At 36.8% G+C, this 22,003-nt stretch overlaps 1 protein-coding gene across 1 annotated transcript in view; it reads left to right on the top strand.

Annotated features, from left to right (window-relative positions):
- LOC150094150 (acetylcholine receptor subunit alpha-like) overlaps positions 1–20,543 on the top strand; it is a 226,546-nt gene extending 206,003 nt beyond the window's left edge. The window contains exons 4-7 of the mRNA XM_090412411.1: positions 5,687–5,796; positions 8,840–9,020; positions 14,009–14,875; positions 20,349–20,543. Of these exons, the coding sequence (XP_090268537.1) occupies positions 5,687–5,796; positions 8,840–9,020; positions 14,009–14,875; positions 20,349–20,543 (1,353 nt within the window). The remainder of the gene's footprint in view (positions 1–5,686; positions 5,797–8,839; positions 9,021–14,008; positions 14,876–20,348) is intronic.
- The last annotated feature ends 1,460 nt before the right edge of the window (positions 20,544–22,003 follow it).

Below are 22,003 nucleotides of genomic sequence, written 5' to 3' on the forward strand. Positions count from 1 at the left end.
CGATGAGTCCTTGACTCCCTAGAGGTCTCAGATAATAATAATAATAATAAACAATTCGCTAGGTAATACACAATTTGCTATCCAATCATACTGATACGAAGGACCTGATAGCAAGTTCTTTATGACCGTCTTTCCATTTCTGTAAAGGTGTGTTTTGTCGCAATCTTACCGTGATATATACCGCCAAGAGATTTCATAGTGCTGCAGGACTTAAATAAACTAACATTTGACAAACGCCCAAACATTTCCTCGCTACCGGAAACATCAAAGCAAGAAGCGGTGGCTAGAATTCGGCGTTGCTTCCAGCAATCATTTTACGTCTTCTCTTCTCTTCCACGAGTTCGGAGCAGTCAGTTTGATACCTTTCGTATCAAAGGCAATAAAAGCATTCGGATTGAATTCGCATCGAATTGCAAAGGAAATAAATCGTGAAACTGAACGTGTCGAAAACAGATTGCTATTGACTATTGTTGGCTATGTCAACAGTCAAGACCTGGACTATTGATATGCGTCTTTCAAGAAGTTCCTTTCTTCATTGGATGTGTAATATTATGAAGACTTGCGATTGTGAAGTAATCTGGCACATGCTTTCCATGAAAAATTGCAAATAAAATGAAAATAAATAAAAATAAATAGTTCAAGTAGTTAGCACCAAGTATGGTGAATTCCAACCCACATTTTGGTTTTAGTGCTTGGCGTTCAGTAGTGTCGAAAGTTAATTGGGAATATCTGTCACCTTTTTGATTATTGCTGACTTCTTGTCCAATTATTTCTTTGGAATCTCGCATTAAACTCTGGGTAGTAAGTGCGCTGAGAAATCATGTAGAATTAAGTTTTAATATATATATATAGGCTTGAAAGGTTTTAGCTGGATTGCTGTTAATACTTGGACGAATTACATCTTTCTCCAGGACTGGAGCAAGTTATTTTTGAATTTGATGATTAATCTTCTTCAGATACAAAACAAGACCGAATAATCCAGTTTTCTGAAAAACCATGTTCATCGACACAACTTGTGTGAACGACAATTCAATCGCATCCCCAAAACAGCAGATCGCGCACTATCTTGCAAAAGCTGTAAATGAAGTTGATGTTGTTCACCAACTTGTGAAAACTTAATTGCCCTCTTTTCTGTATGAAGATTTTACTAAATATTGCAAACTCAGTAATACATAACGTAGCACTATTTAAAAGTTTCGAAATAGCTTGCAAGAAAAGCACGATACGTGCATAATCAGGCAGATTGCGGTTCTTAGTGTCAGAATTTGAAATGGAAGTATTTCTTTTTAATGTAACCCCGAACCAAGAAAGGTTGTAGAGCTAAAATACATTAGCACTGTAAGCGGAATAAGAATATTGTTTTTCTACTTTTATAGATTTTTTTTTTATTTTTTATTTATTTTATTTTATTTTTTTTACATAGTCAGCTGTGGAGACCAAGCATGAAACTTTTTTTAATCTACTTCAGGCCTCCAATAAACAGGGCACTAGTCTCAAACGTGCGATGAAAGTTATTCCCCATCTACAGAAAATCCAAAACATCCATTCCCACCACGAGATTCGAACCCCCCCTCCCCCAAACTTATTGGTTGGAGAGCCAATACGCTAACCACTCTGCCCAACCAGGCAGGCAAAACTTTTTCTCCACTAATCGGAATCGTACCAGCGTTGATGTACGAGTTTTTTTTTTTTTTTTTTGCTGCTGTTGTTTAAAACTAAACTTTAAAGCGGTTTTAAACCGCTATTTAAACTCGCTTTAAATAATTAATTCCTAAAATTTCGCAAGTCCCTTCTGGGGAACCCTATGTGTGCTTGTACTTCCAACTTACAAACTGTTTTTTTTTTCCCTTCTGATAACTATCAGCAAGTGTCATATTTACAAATTTTACTCAGATATTCGGATACACGAAATGAATCTCTGAAGGTGTAATACAAAAGAGAAAAGAAGAAAACTTTTTTTTTTCTTTTTTGGCCCGAATTCTTGATGCTGAAAGCGATAGTTCTTTTCAGGTGTGTATTGCAAGCTTGAATAATTGTCCAAACCTTCTGGGGATGGGGGTAATAATTCCACAGAAATGTTACAAGGCTTGTCAACTAAGGGGTGTAGCTTATACGAAGTAATGGAGCGTCTTTCTCTTCCCCCCGGGAAACTATATATATATTTATAAAATTAAAATTTAACTGACTAGAACCCGAGAAAGTATAACAAAAACCTTTAATAAATCACGACTAGTTTCATCGGTGTTCCGACTTCTTCAGGTGAGAAAGAAATAACATAAGACTTATAAAAATAACAAGGTAAAAAACATGGACTTTCCAGCTTAATAAAAAGAAGCAGAATAGTAACAGTCATATTTGAATAGGTGACCGCGTGCTACTGTTGGCATGAGTTGAATGTGTGTGACAGCTAATTTTAGAGCGCCAGTATTGGATTACTGCGCTATGGGAATCAGGAAAATTGGAGCTTAGATTGTTGTTCAGGTGTGAAGGGTCCAGAACTATTTCTTTTGATTCGATAATTTGTCTTTCAAATTCATCCTTGCATATATATAAATTGGTAGTGCGGTCCCAATCAACTTGGTGTGGCCGTTCTTCGAAGTTAGAGTTTGCGGAGAAGAGAACATGACTGGAAAGGGAGCTCGCTCGTGTTCTACTGTAGGAGATGTCACGTCTATGTTCCTCAAGACGAAGTGAAACAGATTTATCTGTCTGGCCAAAATAAGGTCGACCACAGTCGCAAATAACTTTATAAACACTAGGAAAATGCAGTTGGTTATGTTTTGGTTGACTCAGAAAAGAACGAAGTTTTGGCAGAGTAGTATAGTCGGTCTTTATGTTGATAAATGGTAACTGTATATGAGTGATAGGGTTGGAATGATCTTCTTGTCGAGGTTGTTGGCGTGGTCTCAAACGTTTAGTGATGTTACGAGATGAATATCCATTATTTGAGAAGGTGTTTTTCAGGAAGTTAAGCTCTGTTTGAAGGTTTTCTTCTGTGGAAGTGAGACATCTTGCTCGATGGGCAAGGGTGGAGATGATGCCCAGTTTCTAAGGAGGGAAGTGATGAGAAGAGTCATGCAAATATCTATCAGTGTGGATGGTTTTTCGAAAAATTTAAAATTCAAGACAGTCAGGTAATCTACTGATCTTTAGATCCAAGAAAGGGAGAACGCCGTTCATCTCTAGTTCTGATATGAATTTAATGTTCTGATGTCGATTATTTAAATGGTTTAGGAAGTTTTGAAGTTCCTCTAAACCATGTTCCCAGATAAGGAAGACGTCATCAATGTAGCGTAACCACAGTTTAGGTTTTAAAGTAGCTATAGAAATAGCTCTCTCTTCAAAATCTTCTAAAAAAATTTAGCTAAGACTGGGGATAGAGGGCTGCCCATAGCTAACCCGCTAGTTTGTTTATATATTTTATCTTCATAGCAGAAATAGTCGGAATTGATGCAGTGAGTTAGAAGAGCAAATATATTTTTTAGAAACCTTGTCCTTAAGAAGAGTCAGAACTTTATCTGTAGGTACATTCGTAAAAAGAGACACGGTGTCAAAACTCACCATTCTGTCAGAGTCTATGAGATTTAAATTTTTTACTTTGGAGATGAAATCTTCAGAGTTTTGATGGAGGAGGAATTGCTAACTAGATGTAATAGGTATCACAACTTAATAAGTTAATTTTTGAACGATAGTCAGATTTGTCTAAGAAAATAACTTTTCTTAGACAAATTCTTTTGAAAATAACTTAAGTTCATATTTAGATAACAGATCCTGGATTGATATAAAAAACATGAGCTCTCTTCGTGCTTCTAGATCGCGACTCTCCAACAAATTAATTCTTATCAGAAAAGAAATAGTTCTGGACCCTTCACACCTGAACAACAATCTAAGCTACAATTTTCCTGATTCCCTTAGCGCAGTAATCCAATACTGGCGCTCTAAAATTAGCTGTCACACACATTCAACTCATGCCAACAGTAGCACGCGGTCACCTATTCAAATAGGACTGTTACTATTCTGCTTCTTTTTATTAAGCTGGAAAGTCTATGTTTTTTACCTCGTTATTTTTATAAGTCTTATGTTATTTTTTTCTCACCTGAAGAAGTCGGAACACCGATGAAACTAGTCGTGATTTATTAAAAGTTTTTGTTATACTTTCTCGGGTTCTAGTCAGTTAAATTTTAATTTTATAAATGTATACATCCCGAGTCAATCATAATTACAACAATATATACACACACACACAAGGTGGTTCAAAATTCCACGTACAAACTTTGAGGTGGGGGGGGGGGAAGGTAGAGAACATCAAAATCAACCATATTCACATAGGAAAGCATGACCGGAAACGCCACCCGAAAGTGATAGGTGGCGCTGTTCGTCAGCGCTCCAGGTGAGCAAGTGGGGCTTCCTCATTCAAGCTTTCGACGTCGTACGAAGAATATGCGTCGTTTTACGAACGCCGAGATGGCAGACATGCACCTCGTTTACCATATTATGTATCCAACTACTATTGAACTGTTCAGTTACGCCTAATAAAGTTTTTTACACTACTTACTGTCTTGTGTTATTTCTGTATCTTTGTGTATCCCTGTTAGTACCTTCCGGTGGCGTTTCCTGTCATGCTTTCCTATATGAATATGGTCGATTTTGATGTTCTCTACCTCCCCTCAAAGTTTGTACGTGGAATTTTGAACCGCCCTGTATATATATATTCATCTGCCATGACCTTAACATGATAATAACCATTCAAGTAACGTGGCTTTTTACTACATTCACAAATGTAAATATAGCGATTTTTTAAAATCGCTGAACAGCCAAGAATCAGTAAAATAGGATAGCCCAAACTTCTCTCACTGCTATAGCATGCTTTTCGATGACGTTTCCTAAATAATATATTATTATTGTTTGACTCCAGTATTTGAAGTTCATCTCACACACCTACTTTTTTTGGTTGGGGGCGGGGAGGTTAGTTCGTTTCTTCATAGCCCACTTAAAAAAGCATGTATCATTGATATTTTGAAACTTGCAGTAGAAAATCAATAAAACGTCAAAAGGAATATTATTTTTCACATTACATAGATGCAATTAATTTTTTTAATGTAAAGTGTGGTAACAGGCTTCGAAAATTCAGTAGTCATAAAAAATAAATATTCGAATTATTTTTAATGGCATTTCCATTGTCCACTTACGGTACTAAATGTGAATAAGTTTACAACCTTTCATGTGCGGGATTCACACATAAAAATAAGGAAACTATTAAATGCACAGTACTTATTGCTAAGTTAAGAATAAATTAGGTAGTTAAATAATTTTGCGATGACAAGCTGTCTAAATATAAGTCCTAAACATACTTTTCTTGTAAGACAATACCATTCCTTTCTGTCCGATATGAACAAGAACACTTAAGTGTATTATTTAGTAGTAGCTAGCTTCATACACTGCGCATGCTTCTCGTCTGCTAAATTGCTTGTTTTCCCTTTCCTGTAGTGAATTATGATATCAATATTTTACTTACCCAAGTTATGAGAGTTTTGTGTTTATGACTCGCCATAAAACCTTCCCTTGTGCCACTCTTATCCACAAATCAGTTATGTGCTCCACGGATCAATTTTCTTATATTGCAGTAACTTGTATGATCTTGTTCTTCAACAGCAGCGCTCTTAATGATCAATATCTTATATTTCAGTACTGGAAGGACTACAAGCTGACTTGGGAACCGAACGAGTATGGGGGTGTAAGGATGTTACATGTGCCGTCAGACCACATCTGGAGGCCCGATATTGTTCTGTATAACAAGTAAGTGAACTTATTTGCTTTATTCACAGACCAACATGAAGCAAACTGAGGTAAGATGGGTAGCGAAAGCTAAAAACGAACAGTAAAAATAAAGTATGATTAAACTTTGTGTTGTCATTTTGATGGATTTGAATTATTTTCCTGTGGTTATATATACAGGGTGGCGCAAAAGTCATAAATAGACTTTGTCTATAAATGAAACCATTGTTTATAAATTATATATTTATTATGTATAAATATTTAAATAAAGCTCCACCAGCTAGGACTAGTGGAGCAGCCCGAAGATAATTATGCGTGTGTTATAATTTTAAAATTATAGGAAAAATAAAATTGTAGCGATATCTGTTGTAAAAATATTTCTTTGTTATTGAACGCATGCTGATTGGCTAGCATTGGTATAGTTAGTTCCTGTACACAGTTTTCTATACGTGCAAATGACAAACAATCGGGATGCCTCTTTATTTCAGGCATTAGTAAAAATGTAACGAGAAATCACGAACCTAAACATACAAAGTTTAGCAATGCTGAACTGTTCTGTTACTTCTATTACTTCGATTTGGTCTGAATTACGAGCAAACTAAATAAAACTATAATAAATTTAGTTTAATCCTTTATCCAAGTGTAAGCAAACAAAGTTTGCGCCTGAAAATATCTTCAAGACTGAGGTAAGGTGGTACATCCCTTGGCAACCCGTAGCAAAGGTGGACCAAGTTCTCATCACTCCTTGTCTCAGCATCTTCCCTGCCTTAGTATCGCCACTCTGGGTCTGCCTCCCACCGACGAGACCTCAATAAAGGTCGAACCCGGTCTGGGTGGTGACCCTTCCCTTAATGCATAGCAGTATACATGTCCGCAAAGAGATGTGCTTTGCATTATGGGAGATACTGAGACAAGGAGTGATGAGATCTTGGTCCACCTTTGCTACGAGTTGCCAAGGGATGTACCACCTTACCTCAGTCCTGAAGATATTTTCATGCGCAAGCTTTGTTTGCTTACACTTGGATAAAGGACTAAACTAAATTTATTATAGTCTAACCAAGGTGAAAAATAAACTTCCAATAAATAAAACTATGAAGATATTATGAAAGATGAATCCTTACTTAGTTTTATAATTATTTTCAGCGATTACAGCTGTTAGAAATGTGGCGTCTCTCCACTTCGTGTTTACACCTGAAGAACGATGGAATAGTACAAGTTTTGTGGTCCAAAAAGCAACATCGCATTGATGTAGCTACTGGGAGAAATGTGTTGTTATTCTGTACAATAAACTGCTATCGCGAGCACTTCAAAAGTGACATTTGGGTGCTTTTAGGATAGCAGAGAATTAATTTTACTGACTTCCCCTTGCAAACCACCGACAATTTCTAATCACATCGCGTGGCAGGTCACAAAAGTTGTGTGCTGCCATCGAAAAGAAATGTTTGAATTTGTTGACTTCATGGCAGTGTTTGGTCACACAGAACATATTTGGTTTCACCTCTCCGTACTCTCTGATATTTAGAGGAAGAAATTTCTCCATGCTCATCAATCAAACCTTATAGTCCTATTCCAGTAACTTCCCTCTGATTGGTCTGCTAGAAAGGAATCGCTGGCTGACATTTGACCTTGGTTGAACTCGTAAAAAATGAACGAAAACATGAGCGAATTAAATTTTGTCAGTTTAAAGAGATTCCACCCTCCCTTATAAACTGCTCAAGCATTCACTTTGTATCTTATACACTGCTGAACATACGAGGGTGGTCTGAAAAGTTCTCGGCCTAACAATGGAAAAATGAATTTATAATTTCGTTTTTTTTTTTTCAACATAATTTTCCTTAACATTAACACATTTATTCCAGCACCATTATCCCGTCCCTGTAGTGGTTCTCAGTAAGATCTGCAAAATACTCCTCAATCACCTCTTGATTCGAAGAAAAACGCTGACCAGCGAGGAAGTGTTTTAGTTTTGGGAAGAGATAGAAGTCAGAGGGAGCCAAATCTGGGGAATAGGGTGGATGTTCCAACAATTCGTAGTGTAGATCCCTTAATTTTTCCATTGACAAAACACCTTTGTGGGCAGGTGCATTGTCCTGGTGAAAGATGATTTTTGTCTTCTGCAAACCGGGTCTTTTCTCACGAATTTTTTCGTCTTGTCTGGTTAAAAGATCAGAATAATATTCCCTGGCCTATTGTTTTACCTTTCTCAAGATAATTAATAAACAAAATGCCTTTAGCATCCCAAAACCCCGATGCCATGAACTTTCCTGCTGATGGAACCGACTTTGTCTTCTTTGGCGCTGAAGAGCTGGTTTCTGTCCACTGTATTGACTGCCGATTGCTGGTTTGTAATGGTGAATCCAAGTCTCATCCATAGTAATAAATCTACGAACAAAATCAGTTTTATTCCTGTTAAAACGCTCCAATAACTCTTCAGAGATTTTTATTCGAGTGCGTTTTTGATCTGCTATGAGCAAACGCGGCACCCATCTTGCACAAAGCCTTTTCATTTGCAATTCTTCATGCAAAATATATCCTACCCGTTCTTTTGAAATGCCTATAGCCTATATAGCAATTTCACGCACTTTGACTCGCCGGTCATCCATTACCATATCGTGCACACTTGATCAATGGTTTCTGGTGTTGTTACTCAATTTTATCCATTTCAAGGGATACAGACAACACTTTTGCTTCAAACAGCTGTATAAAACAAACTACTTGATAGACTGACTGCAATTTCACATGGATGCTTATGACAGATGTACCAACTTAGAGAAAAAATCTTGCCGATAGTCTTGCCATCTATGGTCGAGGCCTAAAACTTTTCAGACTACCCTCGTATATGCACAGCACTTATCACAGTACTCTCTCAATGCTGTCGTTAACATACGATGTTGAGAGAGAGAGAGAGAGTGTGTGTGTGTAGCATGAAAATACTCCTCGATTCCTGACCCCTTTGCTATTCCTTTTTTTCTGTGTACTACTATTAAAACATAGGAAGCATCGTTCATATTTAGTCGATAGATTGTTCCAATCAGTCACTAAACACACTTTATTCCTTTTTCAGTGCTGATGGCAACTTCGAAGTAACACTGGAGACGAAAGCACAGCTTGAGTTCAATGGAAATATTCAATGGAAGCCTCCAGCCATCTACAAAAGCTCTTGTGAGATTGATGTGGAATATTTTCCTTTCGATGAGCAAACGTGTCTCATGAAATTCGGATCCTGGACTTACGACGGGTTCAAGGTAAGATTAATGATTAGAAACTACGATGATGAAAAAAAAAAAGAAAAGAAAAGATTAATGCTCATATTCATAGAGGATTATTAAGAATAAAACTGAATTCTTCATCATCTTATTTTTTTTCTTCTTTTTTTTTTATAGAAATTGATTTCTCGACTTTTTAGAGATGACTAATCCCTTGAACTAAGTTTTACCAAAACAGTAGTTAAGTTGTAGAAACAGCGTAATTAAGATTAAGAGAAAAAAACAACAGAAATATTTCCCGAGGACAGAATCTTCACTATCTTAAAACAACTAAATCAAAAAATATCTCGAAAAATCGTTCAAAAATACAGAGAAACAGGATCTCCGGTTTTTTGGTTGCCAGAGAAGCTGAATGGGTTTTTTTTCCTGCCATTTGCTCTAAGCGACAAAACAAAACATAAATAATAAAATGAAATACAATATTTTAGTTCTAATCCTGTCTAGGATGCGGGAAACATTTTAATAGTTTTTCAAACTAACTCTTGAAAAGCCGAGTTAGTAAAGTTTTTTTTTCCTCGAAATATCAGTATTTGTTTCTCCACCCCCTCCCCTCCACCAAGGTAGAGAGGGTTGACTTAGCCTAATATTAAATAACGACAGCAACCATATTCTCGTTAACATCACTAGAGTAAAGGGTACAATCCCCGATTATTTATTTTTAATATCGATTCAAATGACTCCAAAGCAAGGAGCTTACAACTCGCCTATCAAATTGTAGACTCAAACAAATCTAATAAAAGATAGAAAATTGTATCTGCCCTCTAAGATATCCTATAATAAGAAGAGTGAACGAAAAATAACCTAAAAAGCAGACCTGAAGCTTTCTCTGTTAGACTTTTACTCGTACATCAGCTGGCCCAAGGACAGAAAGTGGATTGAATAGACTCTGTCCGTAGAGGAAGACGTCTTTCTCCACCCCACTGCTTTTCTGGTTAAGTTTTCATTACAAGCTCCGGTAACGTGAGTGGTATATAACTATTTTAGCGGAGCGACGTTACATAATTAACGTCCGAGAAAATACGAAACAAGATGCATTTTGCCTTCAGCATGCACAACCAACCGATGCAAATAACATCCAAGCTAACAGGAATTTGCTTTCAGTAAGATAGTTCAATGCATATAGGAAAGCAGTGAATTCGTGACTGTTGCAAGAATCATGGAGACTACAGGATTTTTCCTAACGTACGTGATGACTGCATTCAGCAATGTACCGAATTTTCATGCTAACCTCGGTTCATTAAGGTGTTCAGTCTTTGTGCTCAGATCAGCATCCTCTTGCTTATTCCGATACGTTAGCAAGTGAAGAATAGAGAAGCAACGCAGTATATTGTTTCTAACTTTATTATCGGTATAATAATCAATAATAGAAGTCATAAGCTATCATATATAAACAGCTTAGAATGATTCGGAATTATTGACAATGAAATAGTATCGCACAACAAATTTATTATTTTTATTTTTTTTTTTCATTTTAGAAAAATGAGGTGATTTTCATAAATTCTGGTAAGCCGAATTATAATTTAAATACTTTTTCGTTTACCGTTTTTTCTTTCTTTTTCTTTCCGGAAGCACCTTTCCATGTTTTCTAGAACCTTAACTTAACATCTCCCTCCCAATCGTCACACAACGAAACCAAGGGAGGTCGAAAAACCAACTTAAAGACTAAGTCCAGTGTTTCCATATTAATGAGCTAATGAAATTGCCTTCTTCTAATTTAACTGCACTTGTTGAGAATTTATTCGTCGAATACAAATAGATACGTCACTATTCTCATTTATAGATTTAAAAATTTTATCAAGACCAATTTAACACTAAATGACGCCAAGAATTTTTTTCCGTATATCACAAGCTCATTCGATACATTGTTCCATCCTGAAAAAAAAAAAAAAAAAGTCGTTCTGAATGAAAATCATCTTTGCATTAAAACTTTTTGTAGAACAGGAAAAGGATTTAGCGTGATTTTTATTTATTTTTCTGAAAAAAAAACGTTAACGGATAGATGAATAATACATATTTGTAATTGGTGTGAATTTATCGTTAACACATCTTTTTTAACAGCTTAATCGACCATTTAGGCCTAAATCTGCCATCACTAGGTGTCTCCATCTGCTTCTGCCATCAGCGGCATCTGGTGTAAAGTATTCATCCAGCTGTCTTAACTCTTTCATTACCACATCCATCCATCGTCTTCGGGATCTTCCTGTGAGAAAAGTTCACAAATAAATGAGACTAGAAATTCCACATAAATAATAAAAATAGACGTAATAAATTAAAAGAAATAAATTACTAATAAAACTGAAAAATAAAAAAAAAAGCTTAAAATTCCCAAGATTAACATAAGAGCAACAAACAAAGGCACATGATAAGTTGGACCACGAAAGCGAGATTGCAGTCAATTACGATTAAGGCATAAGAATCACAAAACCCATTTGTTATACTTAGATTTAACTACCTCCATAGATACCTCCAGTCATAATCTTTATCCTTCTTAATATCTTATTTTTTATGCCCGTATGACTTGTAGCGTATTTGTTTCAAACGCACGAAATGAAAGAACTAATTTTTATACGTTCAAGAAACTAAGCTACGTATGTATCATGTTATGAATTTTAAATGTTTCAGATTCACAGATTACCTGATTTTTAAAAAAAAAAAATAACATATCTGAGGATTCCTTTTAATTGAAAAAAAAATATGTCGATTCTCTCTCTCTTTTAACATCCAGATTTTATGATCCTAAGGACCACTGGCAAGAATAAAGGGAACCATTCACTAGCGCTGAACAAATATGCCCGTCTTTTTGAAGTTATATAGCTTGCTGTCTCACATTACGTGTAATGGAAAAACTACGAATGACAAATAGCATTTGAGTTATTTTTAGCACGTTATCTGCCATTACTGTGGATATATACGAGGGTGGTCTGAAAAGTTCTCGTCCAAACAATGAAAAAACGAATTTATAATTTCAAAATAATTTTTATTTTTCAACATAATCTCCCTTAAGACTAATACATTTATTCCAGCGATGCTCCAGCGCCATTATTCCATCCCTGTAGTGGTTCTCAGTAAGATCTGCAAAATACCCCTCTACAGCTGCAATCACCTCTTGATTTGAAGAAAAACGATGACCAGTGAGGAAGAATTTTAGTTTTGGGAAGAGATAGAAGTCAGCGGGAGCCAAATCTGAGGAATAGGGTGGATGTTCTTCCAACAATTCATATGCAGATCCCTTAATTTTCTCTTTACCTAAACACTTTTGTGAGCGGGTGCATTGTCCTGGTGAAAGATTATATTTTTTTTCCTTCGCAAACCGGGTCTTTTCTCATAAACTTTCATCTAGTCAGGTTAAAAGATCGGAATGATATTCCCCGGTTATTGTTTTACCCTTTTCAAGATAATTAATAAACAGAATGCCTTTAGCATCCCAAAACACCGATGCCATGACTTTTCCTACTGATGGAACCGACTTTGTCTTCTTTGGCGCTGAACAACCTGATTGTGTCTACTATTCTGACTGCCGTTTGGATTCTGGTGTGTAATGGTGAATCCAAGTCTCACCCATAGTAATAAATCGACGCACAAAATCAGTTTTATTCTTGTTAAAACTCTCCAAGCACTGTTCAGAAATTTTCATGCGAGTACGTTTTTGATCTGCAGAAGCAGGCGTCGCACCCATTTTGCGGAAAGCTTTTTCATTTGCAATTCTTCATGTGAAATATATCCTGCATATTCTTTTGAAATGCCTATAGTCTCAACAATTTCGCGCTGTTTGACTCGCCGGTCATCCAATACCGTATGATGCGCTTGATCAATGATTTCTGGTGTTGTTACACTTTTTGGACCTCCTTCACTTGGATCTCTTCAAGGCTGGTACGGCCATGTTTAAACTCGGCAGCCCCTTTCTTAATTGTCGAAAACGAAGAAGGAAGAATGAACTTCAAGTGAATTTCTTTTGCCGTTAAATCTTCTTTTATGAAGAATTTTATAACCACACGATACTCAATTTCAAGGGATATAGACAACACTTTTGCTTCAGACAGCTGTATAAAACAAACTACTCGATAGAATGACTTGCAATTTCACATGGATGCTTATGACAGATGTACCAACGTAGAAAAAAAAAACTTGCAGATAGTGTTGCCATCTATGTTCGAGGCCAAGACGTTTCAGACCACCCTCGTACGTGATCATTCTATTAAAAGTCAGTTACTTCCAACTTAAAGCATCATTCATCACTCCTAGGAACATAATCAAAATAAACACAACGATATATTGTATTGAAGATCATTCTTTATAAATCAGTTTTAGGAAAATCTACATGGGTAGATGATTATTAATAAACAAGTTCTTAATTATCAAGGTCTTACTCGACCAATTGTTATATAATGGAAATATGAAGAATATTATAAGATTATCCATACGACTGTTAAACAACTGTGTGGTAGCACAATGAGGTCGTTACCATCTTCTCTGTGGATTATTATAATCTCAGTAGGCTGCTTAAATAAAGTTAACGACTTTTCAGAAGCATATATTAGCTAGGAGAGTCGAGTGCATCAATCGATCTATTGGGATGAAGTGCGAAATGGATGGAAACTTTATCAGCCATTAGCGGTTGAGTCGTGGGGTAATTTATGCCTGGGAACAACATCTTTGACACAATGGATCGCTTACTTTCAGGTAGAAGCATTTTATTGCTATGCATTATTAATCTAGATGCACAGCCACCACGAGAAGAAACTCGATATAGTAAAATGAATGTTATCGTAGTGGAAATATACCGGAATCGTTCCCGCGATGATTACATGAGTGAAGAGTAAAGACAATATTCTTCAGTAGTGATTTTCTAATATACTATTTTTGGTACCATTTTAAAAATATTAAATCTTTGCATAACAGTCAAATAAATGATGTCTATAGATGTAATTTCGATCTCTAATGTAGTTCCAAATTTTCCTTCTTTCCAGGTAGATCTGAGGCATAAAGACGATACAACCAAGACCAACCTAGTGGAAGTCGGTATTGACTTAACGGAGTTCTACCTGAGTGTCGAGTGGGACCTTCTCGAAGTGCCAGCAATTCGCAACGAGAAATTTTACACGTGTTGCAGCGAACCGTATATCGACATCACCTTTAATATCAGCATGCGTAGGAAGACGCTTTTCTACACTGTGAATCTTATTATCCCTTGTATGGGGATTTCTTTCTTGACGGTGCTAGTGTTCTACCTGCCATCAGACAGTGGAGAAAAAGTCAGTCTTAGCATCTCAATCCTTCTGTCTCTCACTGTTTTTTTCCTATTGTTGGCGGAGATCATTCCCCCGACTTCTCTAGTGGTCCCGTTGCTCGGCAAGTACTTGCTCTTCACCATGATCTTGGTCACGCTCTCTATTTGCGTCACTGTTGTGGTTCTTAACGTTCATTTTAGGACGCCATCAACTCACACGATGGCACCGTGGGTCAAACGCGTCTTTCTGCATCTTCTCCCTCGCCTTCTTCTCATGAGGAGGCCAAACTATCCCGAGAATGATTCACCAAAGATACTGGTTCGCACGTGCAACGGAACAGAACTAAGGGATTACGGCTTTCAGTCGGAGTCATGTCCTATCCGACCCACCAGGGACAGCGATTTCGTCTTGGGTGGTCATTACAGTGGTTGTCGCATTCACGGAACAGAAGGACGAATTCACCCTCCCCCTGAGGCGGACGTAGAATCTCACGACAGTAGTTCTCCTGCAGTGAAGAGACTTCATTTGTGTCCAGACTTCCAGAGAGCCATGGAATCTGTTCACTACATTGCCAACCACACTCGCCGTTACGAAGAACAGATGAGCGTAAGTGAACTTTTAACTATCAATCGTAAAACGGCATTTTTTCATTAGTTTATTTTTACAAAGCTTAAAGTCGATAATCATCAATATAACAAAATAATCTCGTTTTTTTAAAAATGAGCAAGTTTTGTGTGAGAGGAAGAGATCGGCTACAATTTAGAGATTAGTGTTGCTACGGTTACCGTCTTGCTTGTATTTCAGATGGAATTTTAGGCTATAAACAGTTGTAGAATTATTTCAGTCAAGTAGTCGTTCCAAATCCATTGCCAACATCCTGCTTCCTTAATACACTTGGCCGCTTTAAGCTGTGTTATTGTTATTTAGGTTAACCTTCTAGAACAGTTGATGAATCTCTCGTCGAAATCAATCTGCAGAGGTGTCGACTGAAGAAGCGATCCCTAAAACTTCCTCTTCGTCTTAATCGAATTGGATTGAATATCTTATGAATCATGTATATTCCATATTTCGTCGAAATTGTTGAATGATGCGATTATTAGAGATGGGAGGAATTGGGAAATGAAGAAGCGATAGAAACTACTGTTTTTTGCTTGCCGTTTCCAAGGTGCTCTAATTCTTTCTTTAATTGGATTTAACCCGTAAAGTTTGACACACCATGTCTGGTTGAATACCTCAATGAAATAAATGTGTCTGACCAATAAAGCTAAATTTAAGAGTTGGAATTATAGTAAGTCGAATCTTGGCCCTGATGATTCTTGTAATAAGAGTAGCAAATGTCTCGATGCAATACGGGTTTAAACCATCTATGTTTAAACAGTTTAGAAGAAATATTGTTATTCGAGCATTGTATTAAAACTTCGTTTGGTTAACTGTTCATTTACTTCTATTTCTAAAATCTCTGATATTTCTTCTTTATTTTGTATAGGGGGCGCCCGCAAAATGTTTGATCTGTGTCTTGGGACACTTTCTGGTAAAGTTGTATAAAGTCATACAGATATCTTTTATTTGTTTGTGTGCTATGGGCATCAGTATTTTTCACAGCGAATAGTGATAGGTTTTGGTCCGTTGCTATTTCTTGCACTGTTGTCAAGTGTTAAGTCCCGATAAGTCAGCTTCTCACATAGTTCGACCTTATGCGTTTTACCTATCAGCTTTGGCTCCGTTTTACGCAGTCTGGCTGTATTAATTTACAAAATTCTACACAGCTTTGTTTTTGTTGTGGTTTAGGAATATTTAGGCTTAGAATTTCTTTTTTATTTTGTTCTTTCCCATAGCTTCAAAATCTCATCAGTTACCACGTTTGAGTTATTTGTTCTGGGAATTATTTATTAATGATCATGTTCGTTTTCATTTCTTTCTACTTTTTCTTCCTTTGTTTTCTTTAGTAGTTATGTGTCTAGTCTTGGTTTTATTTCTATTATGTCCAAATCCAATCTTCATCTCAGTTTTAGAGTAGTTCGTGGTCTGAATCTAATTAATCTTTTCAAGGATATTCACATTCCATAATGAAAATTTCCACATTTTCCTTCATAATATGTAATCAATATAGTTTTTAGTGGAAGAATCCGGGAATTGTCCTCGTATATTTATGTAATAGTGAGTGGGAAAAAAAAAAATTGTATCTTCAAAAACTGGTTCATTTTCTCAAGTAAGATCCAGTAAGTGTCTCCTCTTTCGTTTCGCTTTTCTATGCCATGCCATCCGTCATATCTTCCAATAATGTCGAATCTTTGAATTTAAAACTCGCTTTATAATAAACTTTTTCTGTAGACTTTATAAATTCATAAAAACTAAAACGATCATGTTTTGGATATGAAGTGTCTGATATATGAATGAATTTAATATATAATTCCTTTATTTTCATCCTTTTGATCATAGGACCACAATTCTTGATAAACATAGGTTGGTAGTGGGTACAGGCACTGAATTGATTCATTCCGAATCATTATTGTCTTTATTAATAAAGATATCATTATTATCTTTCTTTGTGTAGGTTGTCTGTTCAACCTCAGAAGCATAATCTTGCTTCTTTCTTCATATCGATGGGTCCTATCTTGCCAATGGACTCTTTCAATTTATCATTATTATTTCATTTTCCACAAGAAATAATTTTCCTAGTTTCAACAGGATGCGGATATTCACTGTTGAGATATGGGAGATTGTTTTTGCAGACTACATAGCGCATTTCACACTTGATCCCTTCTATTTAAGGATCAAGACACGTCGTCTTTCCCGTACTTGGTAGCATCATTTCTCGTCTGGGTTAATCTACTGTTTATGAGAGCTAAAGGGATTACAATGTAACCGAATAGTCGTCCTCTGCTGTATCTGCCCATAATTTACGAAGCAACCGTAGGAGAAAAGCTGCCTCATTAGCATTTCGATCATCAGCGCCCTCTGTCTGTGAATGACCGCACTATTCAAGGCCAAGTTGACATTTGACTGATAGAGGCTATATATTGCGTTGCGCATTATCACTCCATTATATACCCACAATATATAACGTGTCAGTAGTATGAGCAATAACAAATAGAATTAATGTGGCAAGCTATAAATTATTCACGTGCTTCAAAATATAAATAAATGAATAAAATCTTGTTGCCACTACGTTTACCCTTAGTCCTTATATATTTCATCAATACGAGAGATAAATTTCATTCTAAATGAATTAAGTCAATGAACTAAACAGAATATAAATGTGAGCAAAAACATGGATGGGCTAAGAATGCAACAACGCAATAGGCATATTCATGCTGCAAGAGTAATTGGAGGCTTTCGTAAAAACGGTTACGTAATTGCCTTCTTCCTCATAATTATCAGTAGCGAATTCTCCATGCCTGCTATGCTTGCTGCGCAAGTTAGATTACTTGAGAAAGAAGTACTATTTATTTGTTAGTAAATGCATGCATTTATAAGCATTCCATTTAGGCTTTTATTTTTGTAGGCAGAAGACATTTTAAGCTTGCGCGGCAATAATTGAGCTTTGCGTTGTGTATCGAAGGCCGATGCTTGCTCGTCTAGTCAACGCTACCTTGGCTTGCTCGGTTGTGGAAGCTTCCAAGTCCTCGCAGCAGCAGTGATTTCATGCGCGCGCATAGCCATTTCACGTCGTCTCACTCTGTTGCTTAAACACAGGCCATACGCAGCTCTAGCCAGTGAGCTTCAGCCAGCCTTTACAAGTGTGCGTGTTGCTTGGGAAAATTAAGTTACAACCAACTTTTTATGACGATGTTATTGACCAGTTCATAAAGAAGAACTGTAGGGTAGAATTTGTATTCAAGTAGCTAAATTGAAAAAGATAGAATATCATTTGTAAAATAAATGTTGCATTTGTATGATTAAATGTACATAAATTTCTAAATATATAGTTTCAAATGGTCAGTAATTCATTATTCCGCTAATCAGACTTCAATCACACTCCCTGAATGATAACAAAAGCAAGCGTGAATTTCAAGACCAGCATTCGCAGCCATGATGATTATCACCTTTATGAATTACTCCCAGTCTCCATCTCCATATTATTTGTATCCCTCTATTTTCCTAAATCGTTGTTCAGTCGTTTCGCTAACCCTATCTGCTTGATTATGGTTGAATTAATTTTCTCCAAGTATACGCTTGTTATTGGAAATAAAATTCATAAACAAAAATGAAAACGGATTACATGAAAACAGTCTTGTTAACAAAATACTTGCTTATCGTGTCGTAGGAATCTTCGATATAAAAAAAAAAAAAATTAAGCCAAAAGACAAGCAATCCTAATGACAAAAGAACAAACAAGGCCAACATTAAATCGTGAGTTTAAGTAGAGCTACGCAGTCTGATATAAATACAATTCTAACGATATATAAATAAAAAAAATAACTGATAAAGAAAGCGAGCCATACGGCTTTATTTATTTAGGCGAGGAAAATTATATAGAAATAGTGGATATTAAAGATTCAACATTATTTCAAATCCGAATGTACGTGTGGTGATTTGGTTGGAGTCACATGAGTTATTTATTTATTTAGTATTCACAATAATTTAGTTATTTAGTATTCACAATACTAATGTGTGCGTAAACCTCAAGCCATTTACGCACGCATTAGTTAAAACATGTACAAACACGTTACTCATGTGACTCCAACCAAATCACCACACGTACATTAGAGATCTGCGTGTAAACTTGGCAGTAAAAACGTGTGATCAAATTTTGTGTGAAAATCGGCAAAACTGCTACTGGAACGTTGGAGCTATTGAAAGTCGCATATGGTGTGGATACTCTGAAGAAAGTCAAGTGGGTGACGAGACTTGGTGCTGCCAGTACGATCCCGAAGCAAAACGCCAGTGCATGAAGTGGAAAACCCCGTGTTCGCCATGTCCGAAAAAATCACTCATGTCACGTGTGCAGTTTAAGACCATGCAGGTGTGTTTCTTTGAATTCATTGAACAGGGACAAACGGTCAACCAACAATGCTATTTAGCGAGAAAAGATGGCGAGATTCTGGTCGGAGAAAAAGACCTGAATTGTGGCCTGAGAAGTCGCTCATCCATCACGACAATACCCCAAGCCATATTGCGCTCATCATGAGAGAGTTTCTGGCCAAAAAATCGATTACCGAATTGGGTACTGATACTGATTTTCCCTTCAGTCATTTCCGACCGTAGGTGACTTTGTAGGCTCTGCCCACAAAGTATTCCTGGTGAGATTTTTACAGGATAGTTCACCATTGCTTTCCAACCCCCCCCCCCCCCCCCGGTTTTATCCGGGCTTGGGACCGACATATGGCTGGGACGTGTTCATGACTATAATCCATGTGTGTTCACGGGGCCAGTTTGCATGTTCTGGGGGACGAAAAACCCGAGTTTCCGGGTGAAAAAAATCCTACCCCAGTATGAGACCGGCTAACTCGCCTTTAGTCGAAAGAGACCACCAGATAAAGGTTCTTCACGGCACTGACGGGAATCGAACCCAGGTCTTTCCAACCAAAGGGCTTCGTCCATACTGACTGAGCTACGGAGGCTCTCCGAATTAGAGGAGCTATACCACTAATGTATAGTTCCAAACGTAGACTTTTTTTTTTTACAGATGCATTCCGGGAATGTAATTGTTACATCTCGTATGTACGTTGGAACTGACTAAGCCGTACATGGATTTTCTCTTAGTAAACGTCTGATTAATAATAATAATAAAGAATAAGAGACTGCATGTAATACAATACTGTGATGTTTGTATTACATGCATCATTCATTAATGACACACAGTGAAAGTTATCTCTTGTGTGTTTGAAGCGATGGTCATTCTTTATCATAGCTATATTTGTTAATATGATAAACAAAGTACACAGAATATTTGTTGCTATGTATCGACATATGATGAAAGTTAGTTTTCTGAGGCCTAATATACATTTCATTATAATTAGTATATGTTGTATGGAATGGCATGATAGTATCTTTTTTTTTATTCTTATCTCTTCTTTTAATTCTTATCTAACCATATCGACACCTAGAATGATTTTTCATACTTTTTCTTTCATAGGTCAAAGAGGACTGGAAATACGTTGCTATGGTACTCGATCGTCTGTTTCTTTGGATCTTTTCAGTTGCTGTACTGGTCGGCACCTGTGGCATCATTCTTCATGCTCCTACCCTGTACGACACAAGAGAACCAATAGATTCTAAAATCTCAGAAGTTGCCATCGCAACCCTCGGTCATCATCGGAAATTAACGTGAGCTTGATATTCGGCCTCCTAGGTCCTATGCATCTTTATTATTGGCATTATATGCTCGAATGCCTTGCAAAGGAGAAAATCAGGAGGCATTTATGACGTTGTATTGCATCTTCTTTGTGCCGAATATTAGGCCAATAGCTGTTGAAGTGTAAGGATGTATGCGATTCATTTTCGGGAGCTCACTCCATTACTCTCTACCTTGCCATCCATATTGGTAGAGGAAGAAATGCTCACAAATTACACCGAACTCGGTAACTACCCTTAGCGAACGAAGAAGGGTCTATTTTATCATACCATTAAAACACAACGGGTAACTAAGGGTGGTTAGGGATCAAATGGGTCCAATATTTCTCTGTCAGCACTCGACGGCTACTGTTGGGCACATCTCTATTCCCACTTGCTTAGAGTTGAGTGCTCGTTCCAGCTAACTGCCACAAACAGTCTTTGCTAGCAGAGTGTAATCCATTTCACACCTGAACTCAACTAAATCCAAACAACAACCCTATTGTGTTCCTCCTCCCTCACCGGGTTTCCGTAACCCACCATCAGCTAAATATTGTGTCGATTGTTTACGCATCTATGATGTCACCACTAAAACAAGTAGACAACATAAAAATGTTCTGTCGTCTTGTACTGATGTACGTGAAGTAGATTCTTTCCCTAAATATTCTTTTTTTTTTCTTTTTTTCATAGTTGCTGAAACTTCTTATCCCCAGAACAATTTTTGTGTGCAAATGTGTTTATGTAAGAAGTGGAACGGAAAAAAAAAAAAAAACTTTCGTAAAGCAAACTTGCTTTACGAAAACTTTCAAGCTTTTCAGGATATTGTTATGTGGATATTTTTTCCCTTTTTTTTTAAATAAAGTATTCTCGTATTGAAATAGAGTAGATTAAAAACATTCAAAAACACTGGTGAATCAGCTAACAAAACACTCGGTGATTAGACAACTTTCATTTTATGATGATCACACAATACCGAATTCTTCGTGATCTGGGTATTCGTGGTTTATCAAGTCTGGTATTATAGTTTATTTCATGACAGAGCTCCTAATTTTAACCAGAAGTATATAACTACTGATAACAGACGTTTTTTCTGGAACATGCGAAAAGCCTTGAGAAAATAATCTTCTAGAGAGAGAGATAGAAAAGGGTGAATTGCATCTAACGATAGTGCAAAGCACAGGAATCAAGTCTTTCCGTTTACGTAATTCTCTTTACTAGGATGTTTATTTTTTCCCCCCTTTCGTGGACTGAAAAAAAAATCATAGGACACCATTCACTGCAAATAACAGCTGAATGGTGCTAAAATGATACACACACGGTTCAGGGTTAATACTCCAGAACCAGATGTCTAGGTCGATGCATCCAGTTTCCTAAGATAACGATTTGGCAATGTTGAGATGATCTACCTTAAATTATTTACATATCCAAGTCCATCGAATCTATTATTGTTTAGCTGTT

This window comes from Typopeltis vanoorti, chromosome 22 (assembly GCF_054136105.1).
Source record: "Typopeltis vanoorti isolate ZY-2024b chromosome 22, IOZ_Tvanoo_1.0, whole genome shotgun sequence".
NCBI classification, from domain to species: Eukaryota; Metazoa; Arthropoda; class Arachnida; order Uropygi; family Thelyphonidae; genus Typopeltis; species Typopeltis vanoorti.